The sequence below is a fragment of the Erithacus rubecula genome (assembly GCF_903797595.1).
Source record: "Erithacus rubecula genome assembly, chromosome: 3".
Classification (NCBI taxonomy): domain Eukaryota; kingdom Metazoa; phylum Chordata; class Aves; order Passeriformes; family Muscicapidae; genus Erithacus; species Erithacus rubecula.
This window is the reverse complement of record NC_136689.1, coordinates 69,422,079-69,437,000: the sequence shown is the minus strand read 5'-3', so window position 1 is coordinate 69,437,000 and position 14,922 is coordinate 69,422,079. Positions and strand designations below refer to the sequence as shown.

Sequence of the window (14,922 nt, the reverse complement as noted above, 5' to 3'; positions counted from 1 at the left end):
CAACACCTTTTCTTTCTGTAGAAGACGTGAAGAACCATATTCACATTGCTATGTCAAATACCTTACATGTATGAGTAGATTTGCAAAAGTATATTCTTGACTGAGATTCAAATTCTGAATGCTTACAGTATCTGGAGAGGGGTGCATTTCTGTTTCCTTCATGAGACACATAAGAAAGGATCCACAACACTCAATTACAGTGTTTGAATTAGTTGAGAATAAGACAGGTATCATCTTGACTTTATTTGCTTCATGAACAAGAAAATTCTACAAAATATCTCAACCATGAAAAAATGTAATTTTTTTTCTTTTCTTTAATTTTTCATTGCAGGTACCTTTGTTGTGCAAGTCACCGCAACTGATGCTGATGATCCCACATATGGGAACAGTGCTAAAGTCGTCTACAGCATTCTGCAGGGACAACCATATTTCTCTGTCGAATCTGAGACAGGTCAGGGGACCTTATCTGTCATTCTGGGACAATGTCTGTAATTCAAAATGACATGCTAAGCCACTCTAGGATTTATTACTAAAAAAACTTCGAAGAGATTACATCTTACTCAGTGCAAAATCTGAGAAATTTAATAGTGATACATCTGTAAACCTGACACCTACATTATTTTAATCTTACCAGCAAAGTCTAATAAATACAATTAGTACTGGATGTGAACCAATTTTCAATCATTTTTAACAAGCAGTGGGTACAGAGACTGCAGAGGATGCTTAAATTAAACCAAATAGGTTGGCTTTTAGATGAGAGAGAGAGAAACAGGTGGGTGTGGAAAAAAAGTGCTTAGTCCTCATAGATCTTCATAATGGCTAAATTAAGACTGAGGGTTTGTTCAGGTGAGTTTTTTTCTCCGTCTGCTTCTTCAAAACTTGTTTAAAGTAATTATAATTTCTGTACATCTGCAACATATCACTTTAATGCTAATTTTGTGAAAGAAATCTTAATTAAGAGTAATGATAGAAGAGGTAAAATTGACTGTTGCGCTAAAGTAGAAGATCACAAATAGAATCCCAAAGTTCTGAGTTCTGTTTTTGGAAGATGTTTAAATTATACACAGTGACTGGAATTTTTAATGGTCTGGCAAACGGACAGCTTTGGAGCCTGTGCACGTACAACATATGTATTCTGTCTGACTGAACCTGCTGACTACCTGGCTACACAGATAGTCTCTCCCCAAGCTTTTGGACTTTATTTTCCAAAAAGAAACAAACTACCGCAAGAAACTACTTCAGTGGAAATATCTGCTGTGTTGCCTTGCGGGAAGCTAGGGAAATCATTCTCCTCAGCATCCTTACAGGAAAGAAATAGATTATCCCAGACAATTCATCAGGTTTAGGAATGTTTCTTACATAAATCTTAGACACTCAGGCAGGGAAAATGAAGGAGAGACTATATGTCTCAAAGTGAAACCTGAGTTGAAAGGGTACACACAATTCTGAAAAGAGGGAGAGCCAAGATCAAAGGGAGCTTCCCTTTAAGCATAAGATATTAGATAACAGAAGCCAGGATTTTTGCACTGAAGCACTCTTTCTGACTTGGGCAGTACAGTATGTGCTCTTCTAGAGTTATAATAAGGATAAAGCAGCTGGGAGTTCACCAGTAATAAACTTCTATCAAGAGGTTTGTGTGGGGGACAGGAAGCTAAGTAAACCACAGTCTTGATCTTCCTGCCATGGAAATCAATTGCAGAACTCCTAGAGTGAAAGATGTCTCTTTCAAAGCCTCTGTGAATTTTGCCATGGATTTCAGTACTTGAATTTCACCCCTTTTGCCTACAAAGGAGTCAGTTCTTACCTTCAGAGACCCAGTGAGAATGTAAACATTTTGTTTCATGGTAAATCTGAATGATCGAATTTCAGTAGTAGTTGGCCTTATGACTGATATTTGTGCCTTTGAAGAAGGAAGCAACTGGCAAATCATTTCAATCAATGTATAAATAAAGTATATATACTCAGGCATGTTTGGATTCTTGTAATTTTCTTAATTTCTCTTCTTCCATTTAATGTTGCTACACTCTTTAATGGTGTCTTGCTGAAGTTAACTTTTCTTTTTTTTTTTCCACATCTGTCAAAATAGTGAGCAAACAGCCTTTTTCCAGTTCAGTGAGGGATTTTAGAATGGAACTGAAAGAGGGTAAATAGTTATGTAAAATAATCTGGCTCACAAATAAGTAGAACATCTTTCTGTGGGTACCACTTATACTGTGTTTGTCACATAAGCTGGAGCCTGAGATGTGACATGACAAGTCTGTAATTTAATGAACCATCTCATAACAGTAAATATTTGTACTGGGCAAAGTTTACTTACTACACAGAGATTGTTTTGTTCTTTTAATACAAATTTCCATCAAAGTCACTACCTGTGAACTCCTCACTCTAATTATCGTGTTTGCAGGCATTATTAAAACTGCTTTACTGAACATGGACCGTGAAAACAGGGAGCAATACCAAGTGGTCATCCAGGCTAAAGACATGGGAGGCCAGATGGGAGGACTCTCAGGAACCACCACTGTGAACATCACGCTGACTGACGTCAACGACAACCCACCTCGCTTCCCCCAGAGTATGGAATATTTGCACTCTATGTTCTAACATTAAAATGGACAAAAATGGTCCTTGTTTTGTCTTCTGTTCACCTTAGATATTGTTTCTTCTCTTGTGAATTTACTGAGTAACAAACTTCCTTTAGGAAAGCAAAAGAGAATGCATAAACAAGCAATAGCATCATGCCAAGGTTAATTGCAATAACTGGGAAATTAATATTTAATATTTTTACTCAAGTTGCAGTTGACAGTCTGAGAGGTGACTTAATGTGAAGAAACAACTTCTGTTTTCCCTACCCATTAAATATCTGATCAACATAATCTGTATTTCATGTTCACTATTATTTCTTTCAGACTTTGTGATTGATTGCATTTTAAGGTATCTGTTGAAATCTAATATATATAAATTTTTAAACAAATTTATTTAAGCATGCAAAAATATCCCAAGAGCAATTCTAAAGAAATTAGTATTTCAAACCAGAAAGCATTTGCTACAGTGAACGTTCCTATATTCTTTGCATACAGAAACAAAAGCACATACATAAATATACCAGGTATTTCTGCCTATTTACTTTCCTTATCTCAAATCATTTTGTAGATATCTGTATGATGCTTATGGGAATCAATTACACAAGTTCTCTTAGAAAGTAATTTCTATTAATGACCATTCATTGCCGTAAGGGATTCAAAGTGATTCAGCTTTCATCCTCTTCTCTTTTCCTCTGTCTTTACTTTCTTCTTTCTCTCTCCATTTTTTTTTTCTTTTTACATTGTCTAACTACTTCTCTCTGTATGATGTGTGTGTATCACAGTGTCAGTGTGTGTCAAAGTCAAGAGCAGCTGTTACAGAAAATAATTGCAGATACTATCAGACAAATCAGTGAGCTTTGGCAGTTAAGTCATTGGGAAAGTTATTGGAAGCAACTTGTCATTTAGGTTCAAAGTCTGTTCTTAGCTGTGGGCAAAGAGTTTCCATTTAAATTAGAGCAACTTAAGAAGAAATATAACACTCTTCACCCAATGAGTTAATTATACATCTCTGGACATAAGTGTCTTCAATGCAAAAGCCAAAGATACAGTTTCATAATGCCAACACTCCAAAAGGAGAGGGGTTTTTTTTCTGACAAAAGTTCAATGTAGTACATTTTTAATAGGTATTTGAACTGGATTCAGCTTTAGTGTTACTAAGGTATGCTAGCTTCTGACAATTCTTAATATTTGCCCTTTGGCCTCAAGACATTTTTCATACATGTTCTGATATGGCCAACAGAGATCATGAGAACATTGAGCAAGGGGCACCTGTTGCTAAAGTTACATGTTTGTAGCAAAGCAAAATTCCCATCCTCTGTATGAGGAAACAGATAGAAAAATAAGCAACTTTTACCCAGGTGAAAGTACAGCAGAAGCTGAAGGCTTTTGTCCCAGGAGGGTGTGCAGTGCCAGTGACTCAGTAACTCACCTGCACACACCCAGCGAGGTCAGTGGACCAAGAGATGGTGTCCAAAGCACTTGAGGCTGACTCACCAGACTTCCCTCTCTGCTGCAGGCACATACCAGTTCAGGGCTCCCGAGTCTACGCCGCTGGATGCCCCGGTTGGCAGGATAAAAGCCAACGATGCTGACGTGGATGAAAATGCAGAGATTGAATACAGCATCACTGAGGGGGATGGATATGACATGTTTGGAATTACCACCGACAAGGAGACGCAGGAAGGGATTATAACTGTGAAAAAGGTACACATCTGAACACACTCAATCCCAGCCTCTGAAACACCAGTTAAACCTTTATCTAGCACATATATGCTTTTCATTTTTAGTGCAATCATTATGTTTTTGTTAATTTGAATTCGATCGGTTCGGTATCTCTACATACGTAAAGTTTCTTTTATGCAAGAAATTTATATCCTTCTTCTTATACCTCCTTTACTAAACCAATGCACAAACTTTGGAGGACCTGACAGAATGAACTATATAAGGAGTGGGATTGCAATTGAGAAAAATTTCTACAGCCTGAATATACTCACAGAAAAACTCAAGGAAGCTCCACCATCCAACTGTAATTTTCTCCCTATGGTGCTTACAGGTTTTTCTCATTTAATAGAATATACTGTATTAAGACAACAGAAATGATGAGTATCACATTGCCTATTTTTCATTATAAGAGAATTTTGATTCTGCAGCTGTAATATATTAAAGCACAAATTTCTTTTTATTCATATTTTGTAAAAATTTAGTCTATATCAGCATGCTTTTGCTTTAGAAAAAAATAAAAATCAGTGCCTTGCAAGATCATAGTGGACATCATTTACTAGGTTGCACATTGGTTGTCAGAAAAGGTTTGAGAAATATTGTTTACAGTGCGTTATCAGGCAAACTTGATAAGGTTACAGATATCATCCTTCATCAATCCAAGTTCAGTCAGCGCTAGATAGACATTGTGTAGATTTTCTGAACATGCACTTGCTTGTTGATATCAGTACGACACCTGTCATTACTTGTATTTTAGGAGATGCCTTCCAGGGTCTGATTATGATATCAGTCTAACTCCGTTTGCATTTCTGTCGGTTGCTGACAGAAGCTGTGAATTTTCTACGATGTAATGGAAAAACGGGGTGACTTGTCTGTCCCCACGTTTCTCCAAGTAGTAGCAAAGAGTCTCTAAATGCTGTTTCTTTGTAGTTTTAACAGCATGTGCTATGGTCATAGCCTATCACAAAATCGTGTTTTTGTGCTTTGTGGGTGGTCCTGAATATCAGACACTTGATGCCACAGTGTTTCATTTCAGTGATGGAATGCTGAACAGCAGCATCTAAGCAAGCAACACTTAGAAAATCTTCCCTCCTTTAGTGTATAGTGCTTATGGGCAAGAAATGCATAAGAAATCATCAGAATGCCGAAAATGACAGAATAGCAGGCATGAAGAGTTAAGGCTGTGTAAGAAAACTGCTTCGTGTTTAGGAGTTCCAGGTATTAAATTCCTTGTAAAAGTTGTTTTCTTCCTAATGTATTATCTGGGTATAGAGAACTTTCTCCTTTCTGTTGGCATTTTAATTCCCAGGCTCCTGTTATCTAGCACAAGCCTTCCCATGACTTCTCACCATTCATCCTGCTCGTCTGGCTGAGAATCACAGCCCCACAGACTTCTTAAACTTTATTTTTCCTTCCCAGGCCTTGGATTTCGAAAGTAAAAACTTGTATATTCTCAAAGTGGAAGCTACCAATACCCATGTGGACCCTCGATTCCTGTACTTGGGGCCATTCAAGGACTCAGCCACAGTCAGAATTCAGGTGGAGGATGTAGATGAACCCCCCATGTTCAGCAGACCAGCATACATAATGGAAGTGAAAGAAGATGTTCCATTAAACAGTGTAATAGGAGCAGTAACTGCTCAGGATCCAGATGCTGCCAGGAACCCTGTCAAGTAAGCATATACTACTTCAGCTTGCCTGTAAATTCTTTACAGCTTTGATTTTGCTTTTATCTTGTCAGCACACACAAAAAAATCCTCACTTGTAACAATGTGAATTGTAGGGCATGCTTGAATATGGAGTACTGTACATGGTAAATGATCTCTCATGCTTGAACATATTTAGGTATGTGTGAATGTGTTTGCATGGCCTTTGCATCTTGAATTATATCCTAATCTCTCAAGTAACTAATGTATGTGGTTATTTCTACCATGAAAAAATTGACTGCAAAAAGACCACTAAGAAAATTTTAGTGTTTTCTTTCCACCTTTAACATTTTTCCAGTGCAGCACAGGGCATCCTCTTGGCTATGTGACAGGGGAGTGATTCAGCAGCCTTTTCTTCTTCCATCTGTCCAGACCTGCTTAACAGAGGCCACATTCATCTTTTCTAAATCATAAGTAGAAATGCCTCAAAATCAGCTCATGTACACACCAGGCTCTAATCTCACCTGTATCAGTGCAAAGCTTCCAAGATGAGAGTCAGTCTCATGAGCTTCATAAATTAAACTTGCCATGAATCAATAAACTGCTCTTTGAGGAAGTGGAGAAAATGTTAAGGTTGGAGTAGTTATACCTAAGTCTTCTTTTTTTGTAAATTGTGTACTGTTTCAGTGCATATTGGTGTACTTAAGTCATACTGGATAGAGTATTCAAGAACTTTTAAATAGTTGTGTTCTTTAATTAAAGTTCATTGCTACTGACAAGGCAGCAAGAGGAGGAATTGAAAAGTGCAGCAATATTAAATCCAGGTCAATTTTCAGCATATTTCTGAGTTGGGCACCTTGGAAATTCAATAGTAGCCTTTGATCAATATAGAACTGTGCAGGTTTAATAAAAATCTAGTCCATCAATACTTTACACTTCTGCAAATAATTATCTTTCATCAAGATTTCTTACAGTAATGAGTAAATTTTAAGCTATTAGTTTGTGAGGGCAGTAAATAGTACAATTTTGTAATTTTAATTTCCTAGATGAACAAGCTAAATCTAAAATGTTTCTGGCAGAAACTATCTTCATCTTGCATTGCATGCCCTAGACATTAATTCTTGTTCAAGACTAAGCCTTCTAGCTTTAATTGAAGTTTTCTTACATTTTTATCATGACATGCAGCAATTCTTTGTCATTCTGGGCCAGCAGATCATAGACACTTAAATAGCATTATAAGGTTTTGCTGAGTTTGGTGAAGCCCCAGGACAGAATGAACATCTTTTGCAGCACATTTTCAAGCCCATGCTAGCATGAAGAGGAAAAATTGGTTGGGGTGACACTCAGGCTCCTTGCAGTCATTGTAGGAACCTGGTTTCTTGTATCTAATGCCACTGGAGAGTAAGGGGAGTGCTTCCCTCCTTCCCTGTGGTGATAACTACAACCATTTGCATTTCACACCAGCACCAGCTCCTAATTATAAGTGATTTACAGAGGATAGGGACTAGGCTGCTCATTGTTGAGTACTGCCTACCGGCTCTTTGCTATTAATTGAATGTGTGTGCTAAAACTTACCTAACTTTCAAAGGGCAGTTCTTTAATACCATATAAGTACTTTGCATATTTTAGTATCAGATAGTTATTGTGCAAAATTTAGTAGAAGTGCCAAAACTGATGCAGTGCAGCAGAAATCTTGTCTACTTTTTACCTTAATAGCGTGCAACAGCCAAGTGCAAGGAGAAGAAAAATAAAAATCGAAAAGAGATTTGAGTAATAGAAATAAACATAGCAATAAAAAACGGGAAAATCAGTAAGAGAGAAAGGAAATCAGCAGAGAGCAGTAGCCTGAGAGATGTTAACTTGCAATAAATGTAATTTTATGGTGCTAATATCTTGGGTATCTGCTAGAATTTAGGGGCATGGGTTGAGTCTGCATCTTTTTGACAGGGTAATTTTTTTTTTTCTATCATGCAATAGAGATGCTAAATCCAATTTTCACTCTGAGCTTTGGGGAAGATGCAATTAGACTGTATATATATGACTTGTCACTTGCTTGTCAATTTTTCTTGACGGTTAAAAATAAATTCTTTAGACACTTGATATTACAATGAAAACCTTCCATTTTCTCCTCTCCTCAAGTGAAGATTTCTCCTCTTAAACAAACTGAGCCCTAACTCTATTAGATGAAAGTCCCTTTGATCTTCCATTAAAGGAAACCTTCACAATATCATTATGAAAATGCATTATGAAAAATTCACACACACATCCCTTCCTGACCCACAAATCTTCCTGACTCGTGGTTGCATTAGACAGCAAGCTGCTGAGCATCACAAGACCATGAAGCAATAGCAAAATATCTGCAGATATCTGCCCTGGTCGTAAGGCTGCCATTTGTGACCTGTGTATTGGTAGAGCTAAATTTTGTCAGTCTAAGTCTCATAAGCAGATTTTGCTCTGATATGATGTTGAGAAAATACAAAAATACACTAATACATGTTTGGCTATATTTGAGTGTGTCCAAGTGTAGTAATATTAAGATGCTCCCCAGTAGCACTTTACAGTCCAGGGGTGTTATAAAAAAAAAGTTTTGCATTCTGTTTGTGTTTGATCTACACAGAAATAATATGAACCTCTGCATACTGATAAAAAACAAACAATGCTGAAACTGGCGCTGCTGTATTGTACATCAGATCTTTTTAAATTGCTAGCTGAGTTTTTTTGCTATAGTAACTCCTCAGAGACATAATGAAGTTCATCAGTCACTGGAACTGTCTTCCTGCTGTGATTTGATTTACTAAAGTACCCCAGATGAAAATGATCTGCAAACAAATGTAAGGGTAAATTTTGTTTGTGTATTTTACTGACAACATATTTGCATGTGTTAGATTCTCTCTTTTACCCTTCCCTTCTTCCTGTTATGTACAAGGAGAGACTGGAGTATACATAGATACCTTTTAACTTCCTAGCTTGTCAATTCCTCAAAGCTTGAAAGAGATGAAGTCCTGAAGTGTGACAAACACACACCCGTAATTTCATTAAATAAATGTAAAAATTAGTTTGATGTTGTCTACTTAATTCTCACTAGGTTGTGATCCAGAAGTCAGAATCAGCACCAATTCAACATAATTAAAAATCCTTGATCAAAAGAGACTGGATTATGCAAACTGAGAACAGAAGTGACAGTCTAGCTTATTAAAGTCATCCTTCTAGACCAGATTTAATGGTATAATTGGAATATACTTTAAATGCACTGACCTTGTATGTATTTTCTTTGGGATATGAAGAAATAAAATTAACATTCCATTAAGAAACTGTCTCTGCTGGTTTTATTTTTATGAGTTTGAGTTTCCACTTTACAAATGACTGAATATACATATGGCTTTACATATACTTGTACTTTAATATCCTTAATACCTTGAAGAAGAAGGTCTCCATGTTACAGCCCTGGTAATCTTAGAAAAAGCCCAGAACCTTTTTTTACTTTTTTTTTCTTCCAGTTACTGTGCAGATTGAATTTTGGAACTCTAACAAAGATAGTGATTGCAATATACCAAGGCATTAAAATGTGCTAAGACAGTAAGATATTTAAAGTCCATTCAAAATATGAAGCTGGAGTGAAAGAAAATTGAAGGGAAAAAACCCCCAACGAACAGACAGCTCATGCCTAAAGCTAGTTGCTTATTTAAATATCTTGCTGAATAAGAGTCTGAAACATAGCATTACAATTAGCTGGAACAGCTAATCTATAGAAAATCCTGATATTTCATTTCAAAGAACACAGAATCCAGATTTAACTGCAAAATGGAAATAACAAAGTATTTCAGCTGAAAGGTGTGGAAATGAGCTACAGAGTATCTGAAAATAATTGAATTCACAAGATACCAACATAATATCATGTAAAAGCCCAAATGAATGAAAGTTAAAATAAAATGTTTACCATATCAAATACTTACTTTGTCAAAATATAAGAGTCAGACCAGTTTGTATAAACTTATTCCTGTTAAGCATTTCAGCGAAGTCAACGATTTCACACGTGCTGTTTAGATTTGGACAAAGCAGCACTTTTCAAGCTGATGTTAATGTCAGTGCTGTATAAAGGAACTAACTAAGTGACACCACAGCTGACTTCCTGCAGCCAAAATTTCAGTACTCACAGAGAAGTGACAGCACTTAATAAAAACTAAATCTGAACTCCTGAAAAATTAGCAAAGGGTGCCCATCCAAGTCCTACCAAAATATGTTAGTTTATTGTCCTACTACCTTTGAATGTCATTTGGGTGCTTCCCTAGGAATTCAGTTTAGTGTAAATAATTAATATTTACCATTGTTTTGTTTTTTTTTTTTTTTTTTGAAAGGCAGGCATGACTTAAATTCTTATTTTGGAATAAGACCTAATAAGTCTAATTTGCCGTAGGCATTATATCCCACCTTTTATTTGCAAAGAAGAAAAACAAATCAGTTACAAGATAATTAGCAGGTTAGCTCATTTTAAAATTTTGCCAGAGCCACATTTTGACTAGTTTCTTCTATTCCTTCCTTCTTTCATAAAAGGTCTTTCTCAGAATTTAAGAGACATTGCACAGGCATAGGAAATTGTGCAGAATAGAGGACGTGTCTTGCAGCTGCTTCAGGGCAGAGCAGGGGAGAGATATTTCTCTTCAGCCTCTGCATTCCCCTGGATTCTGTGGTGGCAGTGAACCCTGCCAGTCATTCTCCTGGCCCAGTTTTCACCTGACTGCTTACCAGCTCAGCTGCTATCTCTGCCCTTGTCTGGACACAAGGGACAGCAGCAGCTGCAAGGAGGCCAAGGGAGCACACTGGGCTTCCTCAGGATCTGTCCTGCACTGCACATGAGCACACAGCTGGGCTTGACACAAGAACAGAATAATGCAATTGCATTCTTGCTTTTGGCAACGTCAGAGGCATGCTTTTGTCAAAAACCTCCATAATTTATGCAAGAATTTTCACTTCAGGAGAGATGAAACCAAGTCACAGCATTTGGATCAAGGTGGTAGCACTCTCTCCCGGGAATTAGAGAGTTCTACTTTTAAACTTGGATTTAGTTCAGCTGAAAAAGCAAAAGATCAGATTGAAAATTTGAATCTGTATTTAGACTCTGAGCTCATCCAGAGCTTGTTAGCATTCCTTTTCACATATAGATACCATCAAGCAGGGCTGAGAATGTTAGTTTTAATGAGTTACAACAAACCTTTGTGTGATATGTACCGTGGAATAATGAATCTCTGTACCTTGCTGACTTGGTTTGGGCGGGCAGCCTTTTTAAATGCTGGGAACTGAAAGGTACAAATGCACCCCAGCTGTCAAATGTTGTACCAGAAATTATTTGGAACAGTTGAGATATCAAACCATAAAAAGAAAGTTTTATAAAGGAAAAGCCAACTCAGCCTTAAAATAAACTTCATATCTTTCAGGACACAGACTTCACATTTTTCACTAAAAACAAAGCTTTGATGATTCTCAGAGGTATGTAAATTCTGTAGCAATTCATTTATTCAGTGACAATACTCCACCTTCTAAATCAAACCTCCAATGTGTCATTATCCAGTAGCTCAGAACTAGCTCTTTGTGTGAATACATAAAGACTCCGAAGCCTGTGTTGAAAACAAAAGGAAACCCCATTTACTAGCTGTTTGATGTCTAGCCTTAGAAAATGGTTTCAGAACATAGAAATTAGAAGGAAAGCATTCCTCTAACCCCTGTGTCTGTATTTGCAGGTACTCTGTGGATCGTCACACTGATATGGACAGAGTATTCAACATCAATTCAGGAAATGGTTCGATATTCACTTCAAAGCCCCTTGACCGGGAAGCACTGCTGTGGCACAACATTACAGTAATAGCAGCAGAGATCAGTAAGTTAAACCTAAACACGACTCCTGTCCCTGATGTAATGAATTTAGCCTTCTAGCTGAGTGTGTGGAAAGCACAGCTGGGCACGTGTCAGGTTTATGGATAGCCCACTCAACAGTAATGAAGAAGCAGTAACTCTGCAAGAGGTCATCTGCAGTTCTGTGTTTATGAGGGACACAGTTCAGGAAGAGGTAACTTAGCAGGGAGGAAAGGTGACGGTTCTGTGTTCTCTGATCAGTTATAGCCACTTTAAATTTTGAACATGGTTGTTGAATTCTGAAACTGGCATGCAGCAAAACAGATGATTTAAAGCCAAACTGCATTCCTTGGCTGAGTTCAGTCTCATTCAGACTGGATGTTTTCAAATAAGTCTAAAGTGGCTGGTCTGATCTGGGTGCCCAGATCTTAGTCAGTTTTTATGCATCTTCACTTTTAACTTTGTTTGCATCCTTTGAAATTACAAGCTGCAGCTCCAAATCAGTCTGACACTCAGTTTAGGATTGTTCCAAAGTATTAATCTTGTGATAATACTAGACATACTGATTTTAGAAGTTGAAAGATAAGGACGTGTTTGAGATGGCATTAATAAACAATCTGCTTTGTTATAATACATTATCTATAAGTACATCACATGCTCAAATATCAGGGAATGCAATTCTATTCGCTTTTGCAGAGTCACAGTGCCTGTATTTAGGGTGGAATGGTAGATAAGTTTAATATAAACATCAGTTCTGTGGCTGTCACAGTGTCTCTCTGCACCTCAGAGGTTAAAAAGCTTTTGATTTTTCTGAGACAATGTAAGCTTTACATTCTTTGTCTGTATGTGTGTATGGCTCGATTACTTCTTTAACAGTGGGAAGAGAATGAAAAGCTCAAGACTACTTGACTCAACTTTCTTTATTGTGTAAGTCTTCTTTAAAACTGAAAACCAGTGTAAAAACAATGCTACTGAGGAAAGCAAATGGGGTTATATGAAAGAGTAGTGGGTATGAGCGGACAGGAATGACACAATTGAATAGTTTTCTCCCTCTCGTGAAAGTTTACACCTTTTAATGCTAGGTATGGGATTTCAGCACACCAAACACTGAATGTTAATCATGAGGCTGTGTTTCTATTAAATTCTTGAAGGTGGGTTCTAGGGTCAAAAATTATACACTATAGGCAGCTCCTGAGTAGAGTGGAAAGGAAAAATAAATGCTTGAAAAGGAAAGAATTCCAAGAACATTTAGCATTGACAATAGCAAGAACACTTGCATTGGCCCCAGCTGGGTTGAAATAACATGCAGTATAGAAATCTGTCTGAAAGCTGTCTTAGAACCTACAGGAAGTACTCATTTGGTTTTTTGCTTTCTCCCTAGCACAGACCTTCTACTGCACCAAACCCTCTCAACCTCTTGTGTCTGACACAGGATTCTGCCTTAATTACTATTGCTCTTTAGTCTGAATCCTTTCAGGCTGCAACAAATTGCTTCCCAGGTGTGCTTTACTTAGCCTAGACCAAATTTGGAATAACTAGGATACATGTCATCCAAAGGCAAATTTTTTAGGTTGAAATGTGCTTTTCTGATCCAGAACACTTCACTAATTTTAGTCTCAAGAGATAGACTGGACTAGACTGGACTGCTTATTATTTCTGACAAACCCAGAAATTTCTAGCAAGGCTACTTAAAGTCCCATTCCACTAAATTCCACAGAATCACTTATTACTCTCAGTGACATTATCTCATCAAGCTCCATGCATATTTCACTGAGGTAATCAAAAAAATCCCAGTCAGGTTACAGGCAGGATGCGCCTTCAAATGGGTGGGTGCTCCCTTTGATATAGAGAAAAAATAAAAATTATAAAGTTATAAAGAGAAACAACTTTCAGTGATGACTGCTCTTGATTTTGTTTTACAGTAAAAAAAAAAAAAAAAAAAAGGATACAGAGGTTGTTTTGCCTTTGTCTAGAATTGTCATAAGTGTAGATTGCTCCATTTCTAAATGTTCTCGTTTTTCACCAGTATGAGCTGCAATTGCTCAGCAGCCCAGAGAATCAATCATGCTGTGACTACTGCACATAAATAGCTGGTGAAGCACCAGGTCAGTACATCTGCCACAGTCAGACAGCAAACTGGCATTAAAACACGGGACACAGGTCTGGTGAGTCACAGCTGCAGAATTACAGCTGATTTACCAAAGACAATTCCCAGAGTGTTTTTAAATATTTGTTGCTTAACACTTATGGGTAAGTCAAACCTCGGCAGGACTGTGAGGCTGTATTCTGGAAAAAAAAACCCACCACTTTGACAGTTTTGTTGCTGGCTCAGCAGAAAAGATATCCCCATACAGAGAAATAGATTTAAGCAGTTTGTTGAGTCTATGGAGATGCAGCCCAGCAGTAATTAAAGGATAATGCGAACAAATGAACCTACATGAATTAATTTGCACAAATCATTTGAAAGATGATGACACAGAATATAAAAATATAAAAAGATACTTTAAATGTATATTAATTTCCATTAAATCAAAGATGCCTAGAGCATCCTGCTTAGAGTTTATATGAAGCTTCTGTTTATTATAGTATGATTTTAAATTGTGAGAACCTTAAGCATCTAGAAGTAAAATGAAAATATGTAAGTTTCAGTTTAAAAAGTAGGAAATAAAACAATTCTCCTTCTTCAGAGGAGAAGAAGCATGTTTGCCAATATATTTGAATGTATTTGTTAGCAAAGTATGCCCTACAAAATAGTCTTGCCAATAGTCCTGTGACTTCAAATGAAAGTCTTTGATTTCTGCCTGTTATAAAAATTCAACTCTTTTATTGATGTATTTTAGAAAAGAATTCAGCCTAGTCCATATTATACATAAACTGTTATTTTATACATCAAATTAATTTAGCCCAATGGCTGATATTAGAAAGAGGTTTATGCCTAATGGAATCATATTAACTTCAATGGGACTGTGGAGCCTTAAAGCACAATATTTTGTCCAAATGACTGAGCTCTGCTATACAAATAAGCAGTCAGTTTTGGAGAAGGCATTTTCACATTTACAAAATGATGATTAAACACATTAATAGGACTTTTATTAAAGTCAACAAGCCACTATAATGAATAAATATAA

The 14,922-nt window shown here is 37.0% G+C and overlaps 1 protein-coding gene across 3 annotated transcripts in view; it reads left to right on the top strand.

The window, feature by feature from the left end:
- Positions 1-14,922, top strand: part of CDH6 (cadherin 6) — a 102,292-nt gene that overhangs the window by 74,227 nt on the left and 13,143 nt on the right. For all 3 annotated transcript variants that reach the window (XR_013773591.1, XM_079300318.1, XM_079300319.1), the window contains exons 4-8: positions 332-451; positions 2,405-2,572; positions 4,099-4,286; positions 5,721-5,974; positions 11,683-11,819. Coding sequence is in view for 2 of the 3 variants with exons in the window: in XM_079300318.1 (XP_079156444.1) it covers positions 332-451; positions 2,405-2,572; positions 4,099-4,286; positions 5,721-5,974; positions 11,683-11,819 (867 nt within the window). In the remaining variant the exon portion in view is untranslated. The remainder of the gene's footprint in view (positions 1-331; positions 452-2,404; positions 2,573-4,098; positions 4,287-5,720; positions 5,975-11,682; positions 11,820-14,922) is intronic.